At 44.1% G+C, this 23624-nt stretch overlaps 3 protein-coding genes and 1 long non-coding RNA gene across 4 annotated transcripts; 1 reads left to right on the top strand and 3 right to left on the bottom strand.

Moving 5' to 3' along the window:
* Positions 1-83: 83 nt before the first annotated feature.
* On the bottom strand, positions 84-3390 carry LOC137843494 (uncharacterized). The gene is made up of 5 exons (XM_068658783.1): positions 2947-3390; positions 2426-2524; positions 1541-1632; positions 878-1015; positions 84-751 (listed from the first exon to the last, which is right to left on the bottom strand). The coding sequence occupies exons 1-5, from the start codon at positions 3095-3097 to the stop codon at positions 422-424; spliced, it is 810 nt and encodes a 269-aa protein (XP_068514884.1). The 5' UTR covers positions 3098-3390; the 3' UTR covers positions 84-421.
* A 4053-nt stretch (positions 3391-7443) lies between these two features.
* LOC137843574 (chymotrypsin-like elastase family member 2A) lies at positions 7444-12210 on the bottom strand. The gene is made up of 7 exons (XM_068658968.1): positions 12013-12210; positions 11348-11445; positions 10184-10312; positions 9268-9404; positions 8500-8645; positions 8214-8366; positions 7444-7563 (listed from the first exon to the last, which is right to left on the bottom strand). The coding sequence occupies exons 1-7, from the start codon at positions 12208-12210 to the stop codon at positions 7546-7548; spliced, it is 879 nt and encodes a 292-aa protein (XP_068515069.1). The 3' UTR covers positions 7444-7545.
* Positions 12211-13341: 1131 nt separating this feature from the next.
* On the top strand, positions 13342-18344 carry LOC137843498 (uncharacterized). The gene is made up of 2 exons (XR_011089558.1): positions 13342-15738; positions 17051-18344. It is a non-coding gene; the product is annotated as an uncharacterized lncRNA (long non-coding RNA).
* Positions 17855-23035, bottom strand: KIAA2013 (KIAA2013 ortholog). The gene is made up of 2 exons (XM_068658777.1): positions 21896-23035; positions 17855-21133 (listed from the first exon to the last, which is right to left on the bottom strand). Exons 1-2 carry the CDS (start codon positions 22896-22898, stop codon positions 20274-20276), a joined length of 1863 nt encoding a protein of 620 aa, XP_068514878.1. The 5' UTR covers positions 22899-23035; the 3' UTR covers positions 17855-20273.
* Between the last annotated feature and the right edge of the window lie 589 nt (positions 23036-23624).

The raw sequence follows: 23624 nt of genomic DNA, 5'->3' as shown, positions 1-23624 counted from the left end.
CTCTTCTCCATCAGGTTCATAGTACTCCCTCTTCTTCTACCTGCAGTTACACATGCCTTACAAGCAGTAGCTTACAAGAGAGATGTACAGGCCAGCTTGAAATAAGCTGGTTCAGGTTCTGGAAGTGTCCTCACTATGTCTGAACTTTGATGGTTAGATTCTGTGTCACCTACAAATACAAATCTGGAATAGCTGTACTGGAATGAAAGGAGTCACATTGCTTTTTGATGTTTTATCTACCATTTCTGCTCCTGTGCTTTTGAAGGCTATATCTTGCTATATTTCTAGTGGTGTCTTAGATTCTTAAGTAAACAGGCTAGTTAAAAATGTGAATTATGGCTAGGAACAAAAGAAAATATTTAAAACAAACTTGTCTGCCTGGGGCAGTTGACTTCCCCAGCATAAGTCATTTCTTACCCTGTCACGTCTCAGCTACAAAGCCTGGGAGAAAATCTTTTTTTCCTGTTGCTTTAATACTGTCGTCTCCAAGCTGTGTCCTTTGTTCTACCCTGGCACCTTTGCCACCTTTCCCCAAGATAGGAGAGCTCAATGAAGCAAGATTCCCCTGCAGGTTCTGGTTGGAGCTTTGGTGAAAGCCGTTTTTCTGCTTCCAGCTTGTGCCGTGGGTGGTACCCTCAGGGGTCCAGGCTGGTCTGGAACTCCCTTGAGGGTGACTGTCAGGGCTCTGCTCATCCCAGGACATTACAGGGCTGTGGTTGGACAGTACTGCTCCCACAGTGTCTGTACTAAGCTATAACGGAGAGAAACACGTATTAGAGCTTGTATTTGCACACAGCAGATCCCTCTACCTACAGGACAAAGATGCAAGTTCTACGTATCTCAGCCATTAGTGAATGCTCAACGTTCACCTCCTTACTTGTTGGACAGATCCACGGCTACTTTCCATCTTCTTTTTCTTGGAAATTGCTGGATTCCAGTGACACACCAGGCTGTCATTTTGGACACTGTAGTTCTTGTTACCAAGAAGCCAGTAGGTTTTCATTTTCCCTTTGCCCTGGGACAAGAATAAGGAGAGAGCAGGGAGTGGCTTTTTTTTGTGGGATGTGAGGCAGAGCAGAGAATCACTATGCCTGGGGCTCCTATTTGTACTGCATTGTACTGCATCTGTCTTCTGCTATCATGAGAGGCTGCTGCTTAGGAAAAGGACTGCAATTTGTATGCAGTTTGGGTGCTGGTAGTTCTTCCAGTGCAGAAAAAGGCCTTGCTGGTCACTGGTGGTATTTCTAAGGGTTTAAAATCAGCCTTGTATCTGTGTCTTTGTAACTGAATCCCAATGCTTTCACCCATATTCATGTGGTTCCATACAGGGGCAGGCATGCCAGCTGTATTTCAAATGACACAATACCATTTTTGCTTTGTTTAGGAGAAGTAACATATAGCCATTTGCAGCTGAATTAGCAAGAGAACCTTGGTGCCATGGCTAAAAACCAGCTTGCAACACAGAGAAGAGCAATGGCCAAATCCATCCCATTCTTTTAAACTCCTTTACTTTTGGGAAGTTACAGAAAAAAACAGTTACCTTGACATCAATTTCTCCTCTCAGTTCAATTTCATACGCGTCATCTGTGAGAAGGGCATTGTACGTAGCAGAACTGATGTGGATCTTCTGTGCTAGGATTCAGAACAGAGCATTAGAAGGGAAGGATTCCCCTGTCTCTGGAGAGCACACACTACTCCTCCTGCATTACCAGCCCAGCGTTTCTACTTCCTCTTTGGAAAATGTCAGGTTGAGGAAGAAGTACAAAGGGGGGTGAAGATGCCCTAAATGGAGGATGAGAACTGTTTTGTCTCCAGGACACTGCATGCAGATGTTGGTTAACAGAACCACTGACATGACTACACAGTGCTGTGTGGGGTATCTGTACAACAGCACAGTACATGTATGTGGTATTGGTAGCAAAGGTAGCCCAAAAAGCTGGGCCAAGAAAAACATATGCAGTCCTCTTCTGTGTAGCCACAGTGTTTCTACCTAATGCCTTTGTTATTCAAGTCCTTAAAATGAAACTCAGCTTGCCTAACACTACTCAGCTTTTGTTGCCTTTTTACACTCTTTTTCTTATTTCCAAACTTCCAAGAAATAGCAAAAGAGAGAGAACTTTATTTGCCACATGAATGCACAAGAGTTTCTCTTGCTTGTTTGATTAGTGTATATACAGGATAGTGGGAGCTGTGGGTCACACATATGCTTCTTTAGATCCATGGGAATTGGTTCTCTAGCCTGGCATATTCCACAGACGTATTCCATGCTCCTCCTCCTGTATGAACCTTATTTCACAATTGCCCGTGGCCAGTGCAAAGGGGTGTTAGGAGGTTTCCTTTCACTGCAGTGCCTAAGAGACACAGAGTGCAGGTGGGAGCCTGGCTGGCACATGAGAAATGTGTGGAGTGTGCCCAAGTCACTTACGCAAGCTGGTGGACTCCATGCGGGAGGCTGTGTTTACTGTGTCCCCAAACAGGCAATAGCGAGGCATTTTGTACCCCACAACTCCAGCTACACAGGGTCCTGAGAAAACATAAGGTGTAGAGATCCTAATAAGAAACAAGTGGAAAAAGTGCAGGGAGATGCCAAATGTAGACATCTTTGCTAGGCAAATTCTGGATCCTCAGAGCAATGGGAATTGGGAATTCTCCCTGCACCTAGCACCCAGCTGCACACTATTTACTTAAGGACAGAAGGGATCATTTGATTAGCTGTAGATAATTGGCCCTGATGGCAGGGGAAGGTACACTTTGCCAGTACTGAACTATTTCACAGCCCTTCCCACACTAATGCAAGCAAAAATCAGTTTGCCCAACTATTACTGCTAGAACCTGGAGAAATACTTATCTTGGGGTCCTGTAGGGAGTCAATGGCTATTACAGAAATGTATTTTTTTCTTCTTACATAATTAGTTTTTTTTCAAGCTCCCACCTCAGCCCATGTACCTGTGTGTATCCCAGCCCGCAGCTGCAGCCTGCCAGTTGGCATATGAGGGATCACAACTTGACGAACTGCTGCCACCAGATCCAGAGACATTTTGGCAATCTCATCAGCGTGTTTAGTGCCATTCCTCTCTGGCAGGCCACTCACCACCATGTAGGCATCACCAATGGTTTCCACCTGGAGAGAAGGGACACCTGTCACCGAGTGGCAGGCACTAAGCTTTTCTTTCAAAATGAAATCAGAATAAAATGCATCTCAGCTGCCCAGCCCTTGCTAAGCTGTGATGCGGGCCCTGGGTGATGGGGGATCTTGGATTTCATGGCTTCTGGACAGCTGTATTTAACATTCACCAGGGGAAAACAGTAAGTAGGATTTCAGCTACTTCTAGGTTCCTTGCCTGTAAATTTGCACTCACCTTGTAAACATCGTAAGACTCAATCCTGCTGTCAAAGCAGACGTAGAGATTGTTGAGCATCTCAACAACTTGCAAGGGGGTGCAGGAGGCAGCAATGCTTGTGAACCCCACGATGTCTGAGAAAAAGATAGTCACCTGTCACAGGGAGAAGGAAGGTGTGAAGTTAACATCTGCAGGCAGTAGAGACAGAGTCTCTGATGAGCTTGGGGATTTGTGAAATTCTGAGAAGAGCCTAAAGCACAGGCTGCGTATAAACCAGTTTTGCATAACTGGATAGATACAAACCTAAATTAGCAAGTTCTGGCTCTGAATTGTTTCCATTATTTTGCTGCATAAAATATGTTTATTTCCTAAGTTTATCATATGCACTTCTTTGAATACTTTGCATGAGATGGGAGACTGAAAGTCAAATGCTTTGCACCTTGTAAGCAGTCATCAACAGACTTCTTACAGTAGAAGTAGAGCCTGATTTTTCTTTTAAAGTAATTTGAACTGTGCTGATCAAGACTGGGTATCTGAACAGACCGAGAAATTAAAACTCAATTGCTACCAGATTTCTTGTTGAATCAGGAAATATTCACTGGATTTTGTTTCTCTTCAAATTATGTTTATCTTTGTCATGATCAAATAATTTACAGAGAAAATTATTATATATATATTTTTTAATCAAGCTTATAAAACAAAGTACAACAGAAACTGTAATTGATTTGAGGAAGGAAAATGTGCGATAGTTGGCAAAAAAAATAAGCGTTTCTTCTTTGTGCTGCCTGAACTGTGTGTTTAAACTAAAATTATTCTTTGATTTGTCATTGGTAATACCAATTAATTTAGAAAAGCAACCTTTTCACTCCCTGCATTGGCTTAGCTACTTTCAATGTCATAACTTTTGTGAATTATATTTAACTGTGCAACTGCATGTCACTGTTTTAATAACAACACCTACAAATTAAATGCAAACAGTTATTGTTGTATTTCAGAGCTGAAAGTAGCAGAGTGTCCAGGTGGAAAAGAGTGAAGAGAATTGCAATGGTTGTAGCATCAGGATTTTGGCTGGGGGCTATGTCCAGCATTGGTGACTGCAGGCGTGCTGTGTACACATGGTCTAATGATGCTGGTTGGGTCTCATGAGTAGTCTCTGAAACCCAAGTAAGACAACTTGCAAGTATAGGCCTTTCATATCTCAGCTATCACAGAACTGTAGGGGTTGGAAGGGACCTCGAAAGATCATTGGGTCCAACCCCTATATCGCACAGCTACATCACACAGCTCTTTCAAAACCCCGTAGTGATTATTAGGATTTACATTCACATTCAGCTGTGGGTACAAAAGCAGGTTCCTCAAAACAGAGGCAAGGTGAGTGCTCTTTTTAACAAATATTCTTCTACCCAAGGCAATTGCATCCTTTCCATTTGCTAACGTACAGACTCTGGATTTACCTGATCGTAGTTTTCTGCCTCAACTTTTTGCCTTTTCCTTAACTGCTTGGCTACAGATTTTGGCAGCATCTGGTGCAAGAGGTCCTCAGCTAGCTGCCTCTCCCGTTTCAAGTCCTGTGTCTTTTTCTTGAGGTTCCTGGAGTAATTGTGTATCCATTCCATCATTTGCTTAAAGGATATAAGGATTATGGGGTAAACAAGGCAGGCTATCACTAGCAGACTGATCTTAAGGCTCATTGTGAACAGGATTTCTTTGGATTTCTTGACGAGCTTTTCCTGTCCCTTCTGCAGCAGGCAGATCTGCACGTAATGAAGTCCATTTAACAAGGCTTCAGCAGAGACAAATTCATCTAAGCTCAGGAATGGAATGGAAAAAGAGATCCCTTCGTAGTGAGTGAAATGAGATGAGAGATCGGCGTTATCCATCCAGCACTTACGTATGTTCTCTGATGAGAAAATAGCATAGTTCAGAATGGTGGAAAGTTGATGCCAGGTGGTTTGAAAACCTGTAGATACTGGCATTAAGGGAGCTTTAAGCAGGGCTTCTCTTATTAGAAGGATGAGTTTAAAAGCTACTATGTCTGCCCAGTCAGGATTGTTTCTCATAGCTTTGAGGTTTTCATGGGGGCTACTAAAAAGCTCCAGCAGTTCAGAGATAACTCTGGATAGCACCTGGGTAGCCTCAGTATCACCTGTGCTATTGATTTTTTGTCTCATGTCAGTGATGTAGAACCTACAGATGGAGATTTTCTCCTTCTTGCATTGACAATTCTCACAGTACAGTTCTGCTTCACTTGCCTTACAGAGGGAGTTTAAATCCTCCAGGAGCTGATCAGCACGAAATGGGGTGTTACTCTTATTCGCTTCTGGGACCAGCCAACTGTGCCTTTCTTCCTGCAGGAGAGAGATGAAGCGAACAGCCCAAAGGTTTTCACAGGAGGCAAGTTCCTGAATGGCCTTTCCTGTGTCTCTCCATATTTCCAAGTTGTTGCTCAAATCAAAAGAAATGGCTCCGAGAAGGCTGCAGAGGGAGATCGTGCATGCTGTCAAAATCCTTTGAACTGTTTTTCTACCACCAGCATTGGAGGAGTGAGAACATCTAAAAAGAAACCAAAAAAAAAAAAAAAAAAGAGAGAGAGAGAGAAAGAAAATAAAAGAAAAAAAGAAAATGGGTGGGATGGGGGTGGTGGTGAAGTCTGATCACTGAGGTGTTTCTTGAAGCTCCTGAAAATATAGCTGGAGCAGGTAGCGATATTTAACAATGTGCGTGCATCCTGAAACAAAGTACCGAAGTACCAGGGAGTTAGCTGAAATTTATAGAAAGACATCTTTTGTTCTATTTTTCCATCTGACATTTTGTTACAAAAGAAAAGGTGTAGTAAAGAGACAGTTCTCACGACAGTCTCAGAGCTGCAAAAACACAGGAATTAAATGAATTTTACTGCAAGTATTAAGACTGATGAAATAATTTGCCGCAGGTTTTATTCCCTGTGTAACGTCTATGCAGACCATAAAAAATGGGCTCATGATTTCAATAATCATGAACTGTAATTGTTGACATTTTTTAATCAAAGGAGATACCAAAACTTGTAGAATTTGTTCTTAATAGGAATTTCCAGAAGATTAGTTTGTGCTGATATTTTAAAATTAAGCTTCTTTCTTTTAAAATTAAGCTTTCTTTCAATGTCTGATTGAAAGAAACCGCGAGCCCGGAAGAGTTTGTCTCTGAACTGAGATGCATTTCTAGCCTCAGAATCAACTTCCAGTCTTTTCCTGATTCTTTCCACTGCTAACCTTTGAATCACTCACCCTCCTTTTATAATCGATAAAATCGATATAATTGATTTATACTTTTGAATCTGCCTAAAAATGTGCCGGGAGGCAGAAGAAAAGCAACAAAATCTGCCTTGATTTTACACTGCCTAACTTTTATTGTGATCAGAGAAAGATAAAGAGGGGCTTTAATTTTGTCCCAGGTTAAAATGTGATTCTGCTTGCGCTTTGAAAAAACAAAAACAAAACCCATTTGTGTCCAACTGAGTGTTGGCTGACAGCAACAATTCAGAGGTCTTCACCTGGCATCTGAATTAATTGAAAAAGAGCGATGTGGACACAAGGGAGAGGGGTCTGCAGTGATGCTGCCAGGGCAGCTGCCAGCACTTGCTGCTGCATTTTAACATTCCTGTTGCTAAACCCCAAGATCCCAGGGTGTTAAAAACCTGTCTAAAAGCAGGCACTTTGCAGCACTCCCACACTCACCTGCATTGACCTGCTTGCGCCCGTGCTGCCTTCCTGCTGGGCATTGCCACTGCTTGTCCTGGTGAGTCCTGCTCGCAGGCTTGATGCTCTTGTCTCCTGCCTGCCCGCCTCCTCCTGCCCTGCTAGTTCCTTGCTTTCTCACCGCTCTACCCCTAGAGTTCACCCCATGGCTTCCTACTCTTCCTGGTGCCCATCTTCTTCACAGCAGGCTGGCATCTTCCCCCAGATGAGCATCAAGCTCTAGCCCAAGGCAGGGGAAAAGCTTTAAAAGGTCTCCAGCATTATCGCTAAATACAGGCTCTGGTCTTGACAATACACAAGAAGAATTGACAGGGACACGTGTCTTTCTTTCATGTTGCAAAAATAGTGTTTATTACAGAGTTAAAAGAGTAATTTCCCAGCTATTTGTGATCAAAGGTGTCATGATTATGTCTTTATTCAAACTGTTCTCCTTCTTGGCACCGATCTGATGTGTCATCCAGTTCTCTGGCTTAGTTGCTTGCCATAGCCTACAAAAATGTAAAACAAAGCAAAAATCAGATCACAATTTGTGAATTTGTGAATAGTGTATGTTGCTTCCAGGATGCAGGATTTGAACAACTGAAACAAGATTTTTGCTCCTCATTCACTCTTTAAATTAAGGTCTATAGTATATTAAAAAATTGTTGCTCCAGACTTGAGTAGCATGGTCTACCTTCTAGGGTGCAATTGTTACAATCATTATTATTCATAATACAAATGTAAGTAATCACTTCTGAAGTCACAACAATAAATCATTTACTAACTATAAATACATCTGTAGTCTAAAGGCAAAATGAATTCCTAAACATAGAGAATTGTTTAAAAGTGAAAATAATTTGGATAACTAATTTCAAAGAGGTTTATGTGTTCTTGCTCAGGGAATTGCTTTTGTGTTGGTAAGGGCTTGCCTACAGAGACAGGATACTTGTATGTAAAGTATCATTTGAATTAAAATTGAAACAGTTCCCTGAGTAGGTAACAGAAACGTCAATCAGAGGTTACTTGAATAATTTTTCTGGTGCTTTTCCTCTAGAAGACACGTCTTTAAAACATCTTTTTCTCCCCCCAGGTCCTCCAATAATGACCTTAGCAATAGCTAAGAGTCTGTATTCCCCCGTAGAAATGCATAGAACCTTACTTGCTCGATCCAACTGTTGTAAGCAGAGACCCGAGTGAAGACAGAAGGTTTCCGATAATAGTTGCAGCCAAGAGAAGAGCCAAAGCTGACAATACCATGCACTTCCCATCTGCCATTAGCACCTCGGCAGTTCAGTGGGCCACCAGAGTCCCCCTGAGAGGAAGGGGGATAATAGTTAATTGTAGTCATAGTGTGAGTAGTTCTTCCTTGTGTTTTAAGCTTTCCTTCCCATCAGGCCTGTTTGTGTCTAAAACCAACCCCAAAGAATGACATTCTCTGGACTCACATTACAGCTGGAGGTGATTCCATCCCCACCAGCGCAAACCATGCTGGTTTTCACTGTGCTTCCCCACCAGGAAGGGCTGGAACAAGTTGCATAAGACACCACCAGCAAAAGACCTTGCTGCAGTTTGTCTGGAAGAGCTCCGTTTGCTGTGAGGGGATAGAAACAAAGGAGTCACGATACCATAGCACTGAAGGAAGAACAAAAGTGCATCGATAAGTTTCTCTCAGGATATGGACACTATTCCTCCAGGTAAGAAACTCCATATGAGCTGTATAATCCATTCCTTATATGCATTCTTTCACCAAAAAAATGCTGTAATTTACTAATGAGTTAAAAATACTTCTTTGTTAGAGAAATACAGGGCTGTTCTTTGGAAGTTTGCAATTTACTTCTCTTTCTAGGAATTGCCTCTTGAGTCGAGCTGACACTTCTGCTGAAGTCTCTGAGATTTTTCTTTACGTTCTTTCTGCTCCCTTATTTGCCTTTTCAGTTATTCAGCAAGGCATATTAGGATTAGCAAATTCACGCTATTAATGCTTATTAGAATAGTTTCTGAAAGCCGAGTATAGGGCCCTCTAGTGCATTACTATCTCAATTACAAGCAAAATAAATGCAGGGAAAAGTCAGTGTGTGAGTGAAGTGGGGCCTGATCAGCTTGGTGTCAAGGGGATCTTCAGCACCACTAACCCACCTTTTTCCAGTCAATTCCAAAGGAGATGGCAGTACAGAAAGATTTTGTTTCAGTTTTCTAAATCTCCAAGTACTTACTCTGCAGTCTTCCCCATCCTGTCACATAGCAGGCGGTGTTGGATGACAGGACGTTTCCTGCAGCAGGGAGGCAGGCCAGCTGAATTTTATCACTCAGGGTGACGTGTTTAGTGAGTTTGATCAAAGCAATGTCGTACCTGTGGTCATATGCACATATATGAGAATGGGGAAGGCAAGGGGTGAAGAGGATTGCAAATAGTTAAGACATAGCAGCACAAATACGTAGCTGTTGTTCAACACTTCACCTATTTAAAAGAGATGCAAGGAGGCCACTGTGTGAACAGTAAAGATTCCTCCATCCTTAAAGTGGTAGGGAAATCCACACACTGGAAGACTTCCCTACAAAACTGTCCGCTTTGCTGCTTGGCAGTTTTCTGAACTTTTATAGTTCTCTTCACCAAAAACAGGCACATGTGTGAGGACTAACTCTAAGCACTCAGAAAGTGAGGCAGTTGCTTTGCTAATGTACTCGTCCTGCAGGAATGCATAGGAGTCCTTCATCAACAAATGTATTCATTCCATTTATCAGTATTTCTCTGTGTTTATGCTATTCATATGAGAACTTCAAAGTGTTGTTTAAATTGATTGATCAATTCATTCCCTTTCACTGTATGAAAGAAATTATTGCATAGAACAACAGTATCTCATAAACATAAACATGCACAATGGCAGCCAAAAACGCAATTAGTCAATAATAAATTAATACTGCCAGTTCTTTCTCTTCTCTTGCGGGGGAATGGTACATAGTGGAGTCTCAGCTCTCCTCTATGAGAAAACATTTAGAAATACCATTGTAAGCTGTAACAGGAGATTCTAAACATCCATTTGGCTGCTACAGCTCAGGGTAGGTGGGATTCAGTCGATTTGATTTTTGTCTTCCATCTAGTATGTGAAAAAATACTTTCCAGAAACTTACCCATTTGCAACATTGTATGAATTCCATCTCTCATGGACAACAAATTTTTCTGGATAAGCTGTGACAGATCCTGCTTCCTCTTCTGCTAAGTTATATTTTCCAAGAAGTACCCGATATTGCAAGGTAGAACTGGACAAGAAAAGGACTAACAGTTATGCAGTTACCAGCTTGCTGCTTAGTCATCTGCATCTTATCCACCTGAGATATCAGTAAGGTTATTATCAGTAAGACTGTTAAGACTGATTATCTTAAGACTGTAGTCTCACATCACACGCATGATTTGGCTGGAGCTGAGCCAATGTCTGACTTATTTACTAAGGACAAGGCATTGTATGATGGGCTTAATACTCATTTAATCTCCAAGCCATCCTGTCGACTCCTGCTTTAGGATTCATTATCAAATGAATATGCTTCCAATTTTCACAGGATACAGATGGTATTCCCAATGTAATAAACAATCTGGACTGCCTTTTTGACAAAATGATAGTATTTGTTCATAAGCATCTTCACTGGTAAAAAGCTGCAGGACACACATAATATACAAAATTATTGATAATAACATGCAGCCAGTCCTTATTTCATATGATGATGTTTTCTACAACCTAGTGTTACAATAACCAACATGTAATGTATTCGTTATTATATGTATTCCAGGACATATACTACCAAACCACAATGCAGTTGGCTCCATGGAGACAATTTTGATGATGAAGGGGCATATTTGTATCTGATCATTTATTTGTTTTACTCTCCCATAGTATGAAGAGCATTCTGAAAACAACTGGGAAATTCAAACCATTTGTGGTTACTTTTTCAGGGAGTGGATAGAGTCATTTCTCTGTAGCACTCACTGCCACGTATATAGTAGAAATAGGCAACATAGCTGAATTTTAATAGCAACTTGAAAATGTAATGATTCTTTAGGTATCTACAGGAAATTAGGGATATATAATTCAGGTCATTGTATGAGATTTTTTCTTCCCCTCTACTTTTATTTTAAGAAAATTAAAAAATGTGCTCCTTCTTATGGCCCATTAGTTATAATAAAGGATATTAAACTTGAAGTTCTTAATTGGGAAAGGAAGAACTGCCCTTAATACTATTTGGCTTCATCTGTCTCTGGTCATGCGCTACTTCTGAGTACAGACTAACTCAATGATTTACCTGATGCAGTGTGCAGCTGTCAATACCCAGTTGGTTGCAATGAGGGTTCCTCCACAAGTATGATACCATTTGCCGCTTGATTGATATTGAAGGGAGACCTAGGATCAACATATCAAGTAAGGTTTCAGTTTTTGCTTGCTCATTTTTTCTTGTTGCACTTTCTTCCTGGACCCATAACACAATTTACCAGTTGAAAATGGTGAGAGTTTTTAAACTACCATCCCTATCATCCAAAAATTTGATTTTTATAATGTGTTTTTTGTTTGTTTGTTTGTTTTGTTTTGTTTCTCCAAAGCCCTCACTAAGTCTGGTCCAAATAGAGCATTTTATTTGCTTCAAAAAGCTATTTGTTAACCATGTACAACTACATTCCAGTAGGTATTGCACTTTCCACTGAATTTTAGTCTTCTTGCTTAAATATGGCAGTGCCCTAGTCTAACACAATAAGAACATGAAAGCCTTTCTAACCAGCAAGAGGTGGCACATTCAGAGCTTTCTTAAATAGACTGGAAATTCTGAGGTTGATTAGAAGGTAATATTCAAAACCTAAGACATGACAGATAAGATGCAATGATCAAATGAAACAAAAGACCTGGCTTTGTTCAGCCATGTTGTGTGAGGGCATCGCAGCTCTAATTGTTCCAGGGAAGCACAAAATGACTAACCTGCCAGGGCCAGCTGTACGGTATTGCATTTTCCCCTCCAACAACTCTACTCACAGCAGGTGCATAGGCAGGTACCCCACAGCCAAGGGCTAGAAGACATACAAAATAGGATGTGTGATTTATAAGTAGGAAGTTTAAAAAACAAAATCTGTAAGAGAGGTTGTTTTTGTTTTTAATAACTGTGTTTGCACAGAACATTGCATGGCACAAATATAGGCTATAATTTGTTGTGATACTGGTCAAGATACAGCCATCAGTCAAAACTGACCGATGTTATATAAAATCTGTGTTTTCTGACAGTAACCAAATCATGTTGGCTTAACCAAATTCTCGAGAGTCAATTGAGATGCAGCTCCTAACGAATGCAAAGCAATTTGATGTGAATTAACTGTATTTCAGCATATTCAAGCTATGTAAATCAGCTTTTAATTTGTTGTTGTATGAGAGCAGTAATCCTAATTGAGTTCCTGCAATATGAAAAGAACAGCGTAGCACCTAGTTGCTGTTTTCAGAAAACCTTTTTAATTAAAACCTATACTGCTTTGTTGCAGAATGTCTAGTATCCCGTCCCATCCCCCCACCAAGAAAGGGAAAGTTGCTATTAGATTTTAATTCATTATTCCCTTAGAACTAATACTGAAATTGAGTACAGACCTGCAGCTGCCAGAGTCAACACGGCAAAGAGAATTCCAAGCATGATGCAGGTTGGCTTTATGCTGCAGGCTCTGCTTTGCAAGCTATTTTATATGTTACCATTTATCTCTAGCATATGACTTAAAATGCGGTGTTATGCTGATACTAATGGAAAACTTGTGTAACTGTGGGATAATTTTTTATATGCACAAATGCTTAAGAAAAAATCAAACAAAAGAAAAAGAAAAAACAGGAACAATGTTTAGATGGACCTTGAATCCAGGCTAAACATACAACTTTGGTTTAAAAAAAATTCAGCTAAATTACATGTAATCTGTAGCAGCTGTTTGCTTTCCCATTGCCTTGAAATTTCATCACAAAGGTGTTTCTAGAAGGAAAATGTTAAATGAATTATTCTAACTCTTGATGCAATAACACTATCTGACATTTCAGGCAGTGATATATTCAGACACGTCAGTGGGGTTGTATTGAATGATCTCCTGAGGCCCCTTCCGGGCTCAATTATTGTATGATTATGTGATTACTTGATATTTTATTTTATTCTGATTTTTCTTTTGTGACTGAATAGCAACTACCACATTGTACTAACTGGAAAACCTGTGTTTTCTTTCCTAGACCAAGTTGCATGTGTTTTAGCGTGTCATACTTCTTCAATGAAACGAACTGTAAGCACTTTGGAGGGGATACTAGAGGGCACTGGGGACCGTAGGAGGTCTCTAGAGTGCCCTGGAAAGGTTCTAATGGGTGCTAGAGCACACTGGAGAGCTCTGAAAGGTCTTACAAGGGCCCTGGAAGTCCTCTAGTGTGCACTGGGAGGCCTCTAGATCTCTCTAGGGTGCACTGGTGAGCACTGGGAGGTTTCTAGGGTGAACTTGGAGATAGCTAGGGTACAAAAGATTTTACTGGGAGGCCCAGGGAGGCCTCTAGAGAGCTCTGGAAGGCTTCTAGGGGATGTGAGAGCACTGCAAGGTCTCCAAAGGGCATTAGAATGTACTGGGGTGCCCTGGGCACCTTCCAGGAAATACTATACTACTACACTAGGAGGCCCTTGCAGATTCTAGTGTGCACTGGGAAGCCTCTAATGCTCACTAGAGTGCAACTGGGAGCCCTGGAATTCCTCATGGGCATCCTAGAACTACACGTGGGGCCTGGAAGGCCTTTGGGAAGTGGTAGAGTCCACTGGGAGGCCTCAGAAGGTATCCAGGGGCTACTGGACTGCACTGGGAGGGTTGGGAGGCCTCTAGGTGCCCCTAGAGCATATCAAGGGGCACAGTGGGATGGCTGTAGATTACCCTAGAGAGCACTAAAGAGGCCTTCAGAGGGTGCTAGTGTAAGCTGCAAGGCCTCCTAAAGGTTCTAGAGTACTGGAGGGCCACAGGAGGCCTCAAGACTGCACTGGGGGGCTGCTAAGGCATCCTAGAGGACACTGTGGGTAACTGGGAGGCTTTCAGAGGGAGCTAAAGTGTCCTGAGGAGCCCTGATAGATATGCAGAAGCTCCAGGGCAGACAGGAGGGCCACTGGAGGCCTCTTGTGTGAACTGGGAGGCATTCATGGAACCCTAGAGGACAGTGGAGAGCCCTGCCAGGCCCTTAGGTGACTCTAAACACATTGGGTGTCCCTAGGAGACTTCTAGCATACTGTAGAGTATACTAGAGAGCACTGGGTAACCTCTAAGGTGCACTAGGAGACCTCTAGGGTGACACAGAATGCACTGGGGGGGGGGGCTGGAATGCCTCTAGAGTGCCCTTGGAATCTTCTATGGAAATCCAGAGCACACTGACACACTGTAGAGCCCCACAAGTGCTCCAGGGGGCTCTAGAGCACACAAGGGTGGGGTGGAGGGAGTGGGGGTGCCTACAGCTTTCCAGGGGGCACTAGATAAAAAGGGGTAGGACCTGCAAACCTCTAGGGTGCATAATAAAGCCTCTAGTGGTCTCTAGAGTGCAATGGAGAGCCCTTCGGGGTCTCCAGGGGATCTCAGTGCACACCCAGGGACACTGGGAGGATTTCAGGAGGAGTTTGAGTACACTGGGGGGGCAGCTGCAGACCTGCAAAGGCTCTAGAGCAGGCTGGAGGGCCATGGGAGGCCTGTAGTCTGCACTGGGAGCCTCCAAGGGGGTGCTAGAACTCACTGGAGAGCCCTGCGTCTCTAGGGGGTGTTAGAGCACACTGGAGAGACCTACAAGGCCTGCAGAGGGACTTAGGGCACAACAGCAGAGACCTGGCTGTGATCCAGACAGTTCTAGACTGCACTGGGAGTCCCTTGTAGGGTCTAGGGAGCACTGGGAGGCCTGTAGTGTTCTCTAGAGTGCCAGGAGGGGCTGAGATTCCTATATGGCATCCTAGAGCAAACTGGGAGGCTTTTGGAAAGTGATAGAAGGCACTGGAAGGCCCTGGGAGGCCTCCAGGGGACACTAGAGTATACTGCAGGGCCACAACAAGACTCGAGGCTGCACTGGTAAGCCTCTAGGACATCCTGAAGGACACTAGGGGCCACTGTGAGGCTTTCAGGGATAGCTAGAGCACATTGGGAGGCCCTGGTAGACAAGCACAGGCTTTTGAGCGGACTGGAAATTCATGAGGCATTCAGTGAGCACTGGAAAGCCAATACAGCACCCTAGTGGACCCTGGAGAGCCTTGCAAGGCATCTAGCTGGCACTAGAGCACACTGTAGGGCCCTGAGAGGACTTGAGCGTGCCCTAGAGCATGCTAGAGAGCCCTGAGAGGCCTCCAGGTGGCAGCAGATTACAGTAAGGGTCTCTGGGAGGCCTCGGGGGTGCGATAGGAGGCTCCTAGGGCACCCGAGAATACAATGGAGGGCCCAGGGAGGGGGTTCTACACAGAGCACTCTAGAGAGACCTAGAGGCCTCCCAGTGCTCCTTCAAGGGCTCCCAGGGCCCTCCAGTGCATTCTCAGGTGCCCTAGGAGCCTCTTGCTGCACCCTAAGAGGCATCCCAGGGACACTTACTGTAATCTGCTGCCCTCTGGAGGCCTCTCGGGGGTATCTAGGGCACACCAAGGAACACAAAGAACCATCAGTCCATGATGACAGAGAAACACACTGGTGCATGGTAAGCCAGACGTCATTTCTTTCCTATTTTCCTTTAACTGATAGATTGGTAGCACTTCCCTGGAAGAGGACAAGGATTCCATAGCATCACAAACGAGCATTTTCATATCACCAATCCACATGTTGACCTGTGTTAGAATGCCATGTGAACTTGTCAATGAAAAGAGGGTAAACCACCTATTTTCACCAAAAGGACAAACTAGTAAGAGGAGGCATTTAGAGGAGCTGCCACAAAAGAAATACTTACTGTGTTGTAAATTCATTACCGGACTTTTGAGATCTATGACTTGACATCAACATTTATCACTCTTTCTTCCTTCTACAAGGAGAATTTTCCATTATCTGTCACAGTTACAACCAGCTACACTTCACCTGAAAATATGTTACATCTCTATCCCATAAGCCTGTGTAAAGGGCAAACTTATTGGAAGAGAAACAAATATTTAATGTCAGTTCAATAACCACAGTTGGATTTTTTTCCTCTACATATAGACAAAACCAAAGGTTTCCAAAAAGCTGAAATTAACCTATTATTTAATGTTAATGTTAACAAGCAGCAAAATGCGTGATTTTCATAACTTTCATTCAGCAGTAGGTACTGATTTGGATGAAAGGTGCCTGGAGCACACATGGGGAAGGCAGAAATACACATGTATAATGCTTTGCTGTTTTGTCTGACTCTCAGGAATGTATTATCCTACCCAAACAATAGTGCTTGAGAAAGCTGCATTCTGAATTTCAATGGAATCAACCAAACTCTGTTCTGGCATCTTGTATTTATTATGTGACAAAAATAAAAATCAGGATTGACAAGCATAGAAATGAGATTCTAAAAAAAATAAATAATAAATCAGGAATTAGTTGGCTATCTTCGTAACATCTGAACTTACCCATGAAACAATGTACTGTACTTTCCAGTTTTAACTTCCATGTGGCTTTTTGTGTCCCATATTTCCACTCTTTTCACTGAATACTAATTAAAAAGTATGAATTTTGGATGTTCAGTCGCTATCTCAATTTTCCTGTTTTGTGGGTATGGTTTTAAACATGGAGTTGTGTTAAGTAGTTTAAGCATTTCTGCAATCATTTCTTAAGTAACCTGCTATCTTACATATTAGAGAGAAAGAAAAACCCCATTTTGTCTTTCTGTTCCTTTTCGTCATTGTAAAGGTATTCCAAAACAGTTGTTTTATTACATGGTAGGGAGGTTAATAAGAATGATAGTAGTTTTAATGTAAAACTCCCTCAAACCTTTTTTGTTGTGGTTGTTCCGTTCCTGCTTTATGTAACAACTGCTTATCCATCTTTTGCAGGCCTAGTCTAAATAGGTTGAAGTATCTTTCCTGGACTCAGTGGACATCATAATGTTGGCAGCAGTACATCAGAAACCTCATCCTCCAGCTGATACCATATGGCTTTGAAACAGCTCCCTAGAAGCTCTTATCTCCATGCCAGTTACTTCACAGAAACTCAACAGTTACTGGGACTTCAGGAAGAGAGAGCCCAGGAACTTCTGGTATGTTCTGTTAAAGCATAATAGCTAATGTATGTGTTAAATATATACTTGATACACAGTTACTTATGTACGCTGTTGCTTCACTTCTTTTAATCTGTTCCCTTGTAGGGTAGTAAACATGCTAGACCAATTAGTAATTGGAACAGTCTGCACACAACTAACAGATATAAAAATCTACTTTTCTGAGGGAGGTTTTTCATCTGAGACTAGACAGTAACCTATTTAAAAATCTGAAGTTAAATCCTGCCCCAGCTTTTCACTGGGAGCACCATATGTGCTATATTCATTTCTCACTGGATGGCCATTAAGTCTGGTGCTTGGTATTCTCTGGGTCTATTTTTGTGTGTTCTTAAAAGTTAAACTTGGCCTGCATGTTTCAAGATGTAACAGTGTTACCTTCCAGCTTCTGACTTCAAAAATGTTTCCTGCTTAGCCATGTTTATATATTGTTTTTTACGCTGTATTTTTTTTTATATCCAAACACTTCTGTAGCTGACATTGGACAGAGATGTTAACATAAGGCTCTGCTTGTTCTAACTGGGCCAAGAGAAAGGAAAAGAGATAACAAATCAAAACACAAACAAAAAACACACTTTAGTGATCAGGTAGACTAAAAGGTATTTATTTAGAAACAACAGCTTTGGTATTTGAAAACCAAACAACCTTTAAATCACTAGAAAGTGAGATGTCTCCCCCCATAGCCAAAACAAATCAATGCACAAAGTCTCAATATGCTCAGAATAGGAAACCTGCGAATTAGCATTTCCAAGTGTAAGTCCAGAAAACAATTTCCTTAAACTGATTTTGCACTCTACAATCATAAAGGCTGAAAAATGTTACCTGCACTTAGATATCTACAGTTCAATTGACTGACTTGTTACTGAACTGGAGGCAAAATTATTAACATTCTCCCCCAACCCTCCCCAAGCAATAAATTAAAAAACGTATACCAGAAAGGAAGTTACACTGAAGTTTTCTAGTTAAGTTAACTCTCTGATGGGAATCATCATTCTTTATTTTCCTGTGGGATTAAAAAAAAATAAAATCAAAATATCAAAGGATTCGGTATATCTTCAAGTATTTTCACCAAATGGATTACTCTTAGGGAACACAACAGCTTACAAGGAAAAAGAAACATCTGTTATACAAGCTTCTGGGATAAACTCTTGAATAACCACATGTTCCAAGTTTCAGATTCCTTTCTTAACAAGGCACAAAAGGATTGTTGCTTTCAAAAAGTCCTTGTTCTCAGCTGCAAAATTGTCAGATGTGTTGTGCAAATGGAGGCTGAAAGCAGGACTAAGTTCACTCAGACACTGGGATATTCCCATTCAATTAATAAAACAAGGTGCTATTTCAACACCATTAATCTTGCTTACTGCTGTGGAGATTTTGAGCTTCAGCTGGCTTCCACTTCATCCCTGCTTTTGAAATTGAATTCTGCAACATCTTAATTTTAATTAAAACCAGGCAGTAGAATAGCTTGCTGTACACTGCAAGGCTTTTTGCAATTCCAAGAAGGAAGAATAAAGAGTTAAGTCAGCCCTGGCATGCAGCTATGAACTTTCTTACAATTTCAGAAAATAATTTCAGGGACGGTTACCTGTAGTCATGGTTAACAAGTTATTTTGTAAAAGGCAGAAGGCAAAACTTGTAAATGACAAAGGCAACCAGATAGCAGTGAAAAAAAGGACAAAATTTTATAATTTCAAGGGAACATTTCAGGATGCAGCTGTACACACAGTAATTCAAATTACTTCCTTACCACTTCCTTTTGCACTAAAGTTTCATCAACACAGGCTTGCAACTTCAGTTGCCTTTGATATACATCTTTTCTACCTCTTCCTAGGTTAGTTTGTCTACCCACAAGCACCTTCCATCTCATTCTTTCAATGGATAACAGGTATTCAGACCTGCTGGGATCAGGCCTGGTTTGCGGTGCTCAACATTACAAAGCCAGTGAGCTGACAGGAAAATGGCCAGCTCATCCTAGACACCACTTAAGCACTGACCATCACCCAGCACTTTTTGCCCAGCCTTAGGCAAAATTTTATTTGCTTTTATGATTTGGATAAACAGGGCATTCCAAACCCTGAATTTTTCCTCTGACAGCTCTATTTAACTATGTCTTAAAAAAAAAAAAAAAAAAGCCAGAGTTAGCTGTCCAACCCTAAAGAAAGATCCCTCTGAACAAGATTGCCTGCTCACATAACAAACCTAGTCTTCTTCTTCATTTCTGCTCTGTATCAACGCATGACCAGAAAGGACCAGTACTGAGAGCAGAAACTGCTTGTCTAGTGTCTGTTCTGTACTAAATTTTTACTAGCAACCAAGTTTTCTAGGCTCCTCAAAACAAGCACTTTAAATCTTTTGCACCAAATTGAGAGATGCGTGAAGTCAGAACCTCCAACTCGCAGTAAATGCACTCAGTGCTTTTCTCAAAGCCACACTAGCACACTTTCCCAAAATGATGTTGGTGATGTGGCATGATGGAGGATTACAGTGTCTGCATAAACATTAACCAGTAGTCCCAACAGTTTTTTTTTCAGCACCGTGACCTAAGAACACTAGTTTGCATTTGTGTTCTCACATGTCAGGACACACATTCAAACCAGGCAGACAAGTGTGCACATCTCCCACACAGCAATAAGAGATGCGTAGCAGCGCTCTCAAAAGCACTCCCATACAGCTTAGGAAACATTCTCGAGGGACACAGCTGCAACTGTTTGCTTAAACACAGGCTATGTCCTACACCAGTGTGTGGAAAAATGACAGAAAAGTTGCATCTGCCTTAATCTGCAACCTTATGAATGTTTCAGGACTGACAATTAATTTATCTTTTTTAATATTTGTGAGCCCTACTGCTCCAATCCCTGCCCTAACCCTACTTCTTGCAAGAAGAGGTCACAGATCACTTGTTCTAAGAGAGACTGAAAAGCCTCGCAGAGAGAACCTCCCTAGGCACAGTTGACAAGAATAGACTGGTGACATTCAGAAGAGAGTAGCCAGAAGTAGCAGCCTTACACCTTACTCCTGAACAGCGGCTTGGCTCCTGGCCCACAATATTCATTGTAGATGAGCTTGAACAGAAACAGGTGAAACAGTGTGATCAAGGAGGCCACGCTGAACCAGAACAGGAAGGGTAAGCCCGGGTATTGCTTGGCCATGTGTTCCTCATGAGCCAGAATAGCTTTTAGATGGAGTGTGTGTCTCAGGTCCTGCAAATGGACCAAATCTGTTGATATATAAAGCAGTGGTGTGATGGGCTGAGTCACCATGACAGGGAACGTATGACCTCGTGCCTCTGAGGTCAACTCCACCGGCTCATTCATACAGCCTGCCTCACACGCATAGAGTCTAACTGGCTTGTCTTGGAATTTCACAGACACATGCAAGAAGGGCTTTCCTTCAGCATCCAGCAGAACAGCGAGGTTAATCAGATCCTTGTTGTAATGGATCCCACGTAAGGAATAGCTGTTATGAAGCACATCTGGGTCAGCCTGAAACTGAAGATGGTTTTCAGTGAACTGCAGACCTCCAAAACTCAGCACCATGCCCTGCATAAGTCCATGGACCCCAGCTGCCACGAGACCCTTACATCCCCGTTTCTGGAGAGTTAGCTTCCACAGGTCCGAGAGCTGCAGGATCTGGGGGACACTGGTCAGCTTTGCTGGCCACAGGTTCTCTGCGTGCATGGTTGCATGGCCACTGAAGCAATGGTCAGCATAGTTCAAGCTGGCTTCCATTTTTTCTCTGTCCTCACTGCTAATGACTGGATCTAGCAGAGGAGCTGGCATGCTGGACAGCATATAGTAGAGGGTCATGTTAACAGTCTCACTCGATGGTGTATGTGAATCTGTGATCTTTCTCATTTCAATGCCTGTAATAAATGACAACAACCAAGAGTCAGAGGACCACACATGAATGACATTAACTAGGAGAAAGAGAGTTCAAATGCGCATGCTACATGATGTTGTTCAATATACAGATGTTCTTTATTATCAAAGAAAACTTCAGTGAAACACCCCCTTGTATTTTTTTGGCTGTTCTTTCTGCTTTGAGACGGAAAGCCAAGCTTGCACTGACGGCAAAGCTACTTTGATATATCTACAGATGCCCTGCAGAGCTGTTACCGTGATTCTGCAAGAATCGTCTGTCAAAGGACCATCTATTTTTTTTTTACTAGCTGTAAAATACCAAGCCCTACATCACTTGGGCAGCTACTCTTTTATGCAGGGCCATGAAAATTTTATCTCAAGAAAAAGCATCCCTGAAGTATCAGCAGGACAATCCCCATCTTCCATGGAGGAGTTTAAAGACAGTCCTTTATCCTGTAACTGGAGGCCTGCTCTATTCCCAACTTAGAGCTGGCTTGCTGGGCATGAAAGCCAGTGCATCCAGAACTGTGATTAGAAACGTCCTTCTATCATTTTATTTATTCAGTAAGGATGACTCTGCTTTTTAAGAACTCTACATTCCAAAGTTGGAACACTGTTTTCTTATCCCACAGCATCTCTTCTGGCTCCTGAAAGAAACCTGTCAAAAAGAATGGGGCCTCTAGCAACCTTACAGGAACCAGGTCACTGAGCTTTCTGCTCTCACCCACAGTAATTGTTTGGAAGTTGAGCATCGCTTTCCTTACCTGAAATGAACAGGTCTGACCAGGTCTGCTGATGCTCCTGGAAAAGATCTTCCACCCCCATCTGCATCACCTCCAGCATCTCTTTCTTGGCCGACTCCCTCAACTTGCTGAAGGTCTCCTCCAGCCTGGAGACGTCGATGGGCTCGGAGGTGTACACCACGGAGAGCACAGTTTCATCAAAGTGGGATTTGGGTGCCACCTGCACCCGGCTCACGAGCTTCTTAGCAGCCACCACCATGAGAACCACCCTGGAGCTCCCGGCCAGCAGCAGGCGACCGGAGGAGAGCAAGAACTGCCGCTCCTCCACCTTCTCCACGGTGGTAGCAAACCGGCTGCCCAAGGCGGGCGTGGAAGCCGGGCCCGACGCCTCAAAGCTGACCACCCTGTCGCTGGGGTTGGCGATGCGGATGCGCTGCAGGTAGAGGTGCGGCCGGCTGCGGTGGGCCACCACCTCCTCCCGCACCGTCACGCACTCCCCGGGGCCACCGCTCGGCCCGGGGCCCGTCTGCACGCAGCGCACCCTCCGCACGGCGCCGTCCCGCAGCGCCGCCTGCGCCGCCCGAGCTTCGCCTCGACCCCCCAGCGCTCGGAGCCTCACCAGCGCCGGGTACTCGGTGGGCAGCGCCGGGCCGCCGCCGTTACCCGCTGCCCACACCCAGAGGCGCCCGGCGGCCACGTCCAGCAGCAGGAAGCCGTTCCCGGCCAGCGCCAGGCCCGCTTTCGGCCCTCCGCCTTCCTCGTTGTCCTCCTCGTCCTCCTCCTCCTCCCCGCCGGCCGGCAGCGGCAGCGCATCGCCGCGCTCCGCCTGGCCCCGCCAGGCCCCCGTGGCCGCCTGCAGGCAGAGGGCGGCGGCTCCCCGGGGCTCGGCCCCTCGCCGCCCGCCGCGCCGCGCCCCCAGGTACCAGAAGGCGACGAGGAGGAGCAGCAGCAGCAGCAGCAGCCGCCTCGCCCAGCTGCTCGACAGCAGCCCCGGCAGCCCCTTCAGCCGCTGCTGCAGCCACATGGGCGGCGGGGCGGGGAGGCCCGGCCCGGTCCGGACCCCTCCCCTCGCAGCGCTCCCCGGCCCCGCTCCCCGCCGCCTCGCAGCGCCCCTCAGGCCGCCATCGCCCGGAAGCTCCGCGCCGAGCGGCGCTTTGCGACAGCGGAGCCGCGCCTCCCGCCTCCACCCCCTCACGGGAGGCGCTTGGCCGCCACCCTGCCCCCCCCCCCATGTTCTGTGAGGGGAAAATGGCCCCGTCCTGCCCCAAAGATCCCCCCCAAGTGGCTTTTCTGACAGGAAAAGCTTGGCGTTTTCCCTCGTTTCAGGGAATGTTTGGTCGCGTTCCCGCAGCACGGCCTGATTTGGGAAAATCGGTCCCTCCGACGTGCGCCCCGCTGCGCAGTGAGCAGCAGGGCGAGCTTTGTGGCAGGGCCAGGGCGTGCGCGTCGCGCCAAGGAAAACTTTGCGCTGCGGGCCGCTCGCAAAAAACAGTAGCAAACCCCACGGAAAGCCTGTGGGTTAGGATGAAGTGTGAAATTCCTGCCCAGCCAGAGCCAGGGAGGCAGCTCAGGGAACAGGAGCAGACAAGAGGCTGTCCTGACTTCGTCCTGCTAAGGAGACGTTTGATTTTTTAAGGCTTTTTGATTGTTTGATTGGTTTTGGAGGGGGACATTGGACTCAAAAGGGTGAGATCTTGCCTCTCACACACTTCAGTGGTACTGGTGTTTCCCCCAGAAGGTGGGGTGTGTA

The sequence above is a fragment of the Anas acuta genome, chromosome 22 (genome assembly GCF_963932015.1).
Source record: "Anas acuta chromosome 22, bAnaAcu1.1, whole genome shotgun sequence".
Lineage (NCBI taxonomy): Eukaryota > Metazoa > Chordata > Aves > Anseriformes > Anatidae > Anas > Anas acuta.
This window is presented reverse-complemented; position numbering and strand designations above follow the sequence as displayed.

Coding starts and splice junctions, on each gene's coding strand:
- LOC137843494 (XM_068658783.1), bottom strand. CDS start 3,097: ATGGTGGTGAGTGGCCTGCCAGAGAGGAATGGCACTAAACACGCTGAT. Junction 2,525..2,946: donor GCGGGCTGGGATACACACAG/GTACATGGGCTG, acceptor ATGTTTTCTCAG/GACCCTGTGTAGCTGGAGTT. Junction 1,016..1,540: donor GAGGAGAAATTGATGTCAAG/GTAACTGTTTTT, acceptor TTCTTGTCCCAG/GGCAAAGGGAAAATGAAAAC.
- LOC137843574 (XM_068658968.1), bottom strand. CDS start 12,210: ATGTTCTGTGCAAACACAGTTATTAAAAACAAAAACAACCTCTCTTAC. Junction 9,405..10,183: donor TCATACAATGTTGCAAATGG/GTAAGTTTCTGG, acceptor ATATGACCACAG/GTACGACATTGCTTTGATCA. Junction 8,646..9,267: donor AGGATGGGGAAGACTGCAGA/GTAAGTACTTGG, acceptor ATCCCCTCACAG/CAAACGGAGCTCTTCCAGAC.
- KIAA2013 (XM_068658777.1), bottom strand. CDS start 22,898: ATGTGGCTGCAGCAGCGGCTGAAGGGGCTGCCGGGGCTGCTGTCGAGC. Junction 21,134..21,895: donor GTCAGACCTGTTCATTTCAG/GTAAGGAAAGCG, acceptor CATTTATTACAG/GCATTGAAATGAGAAAGATC.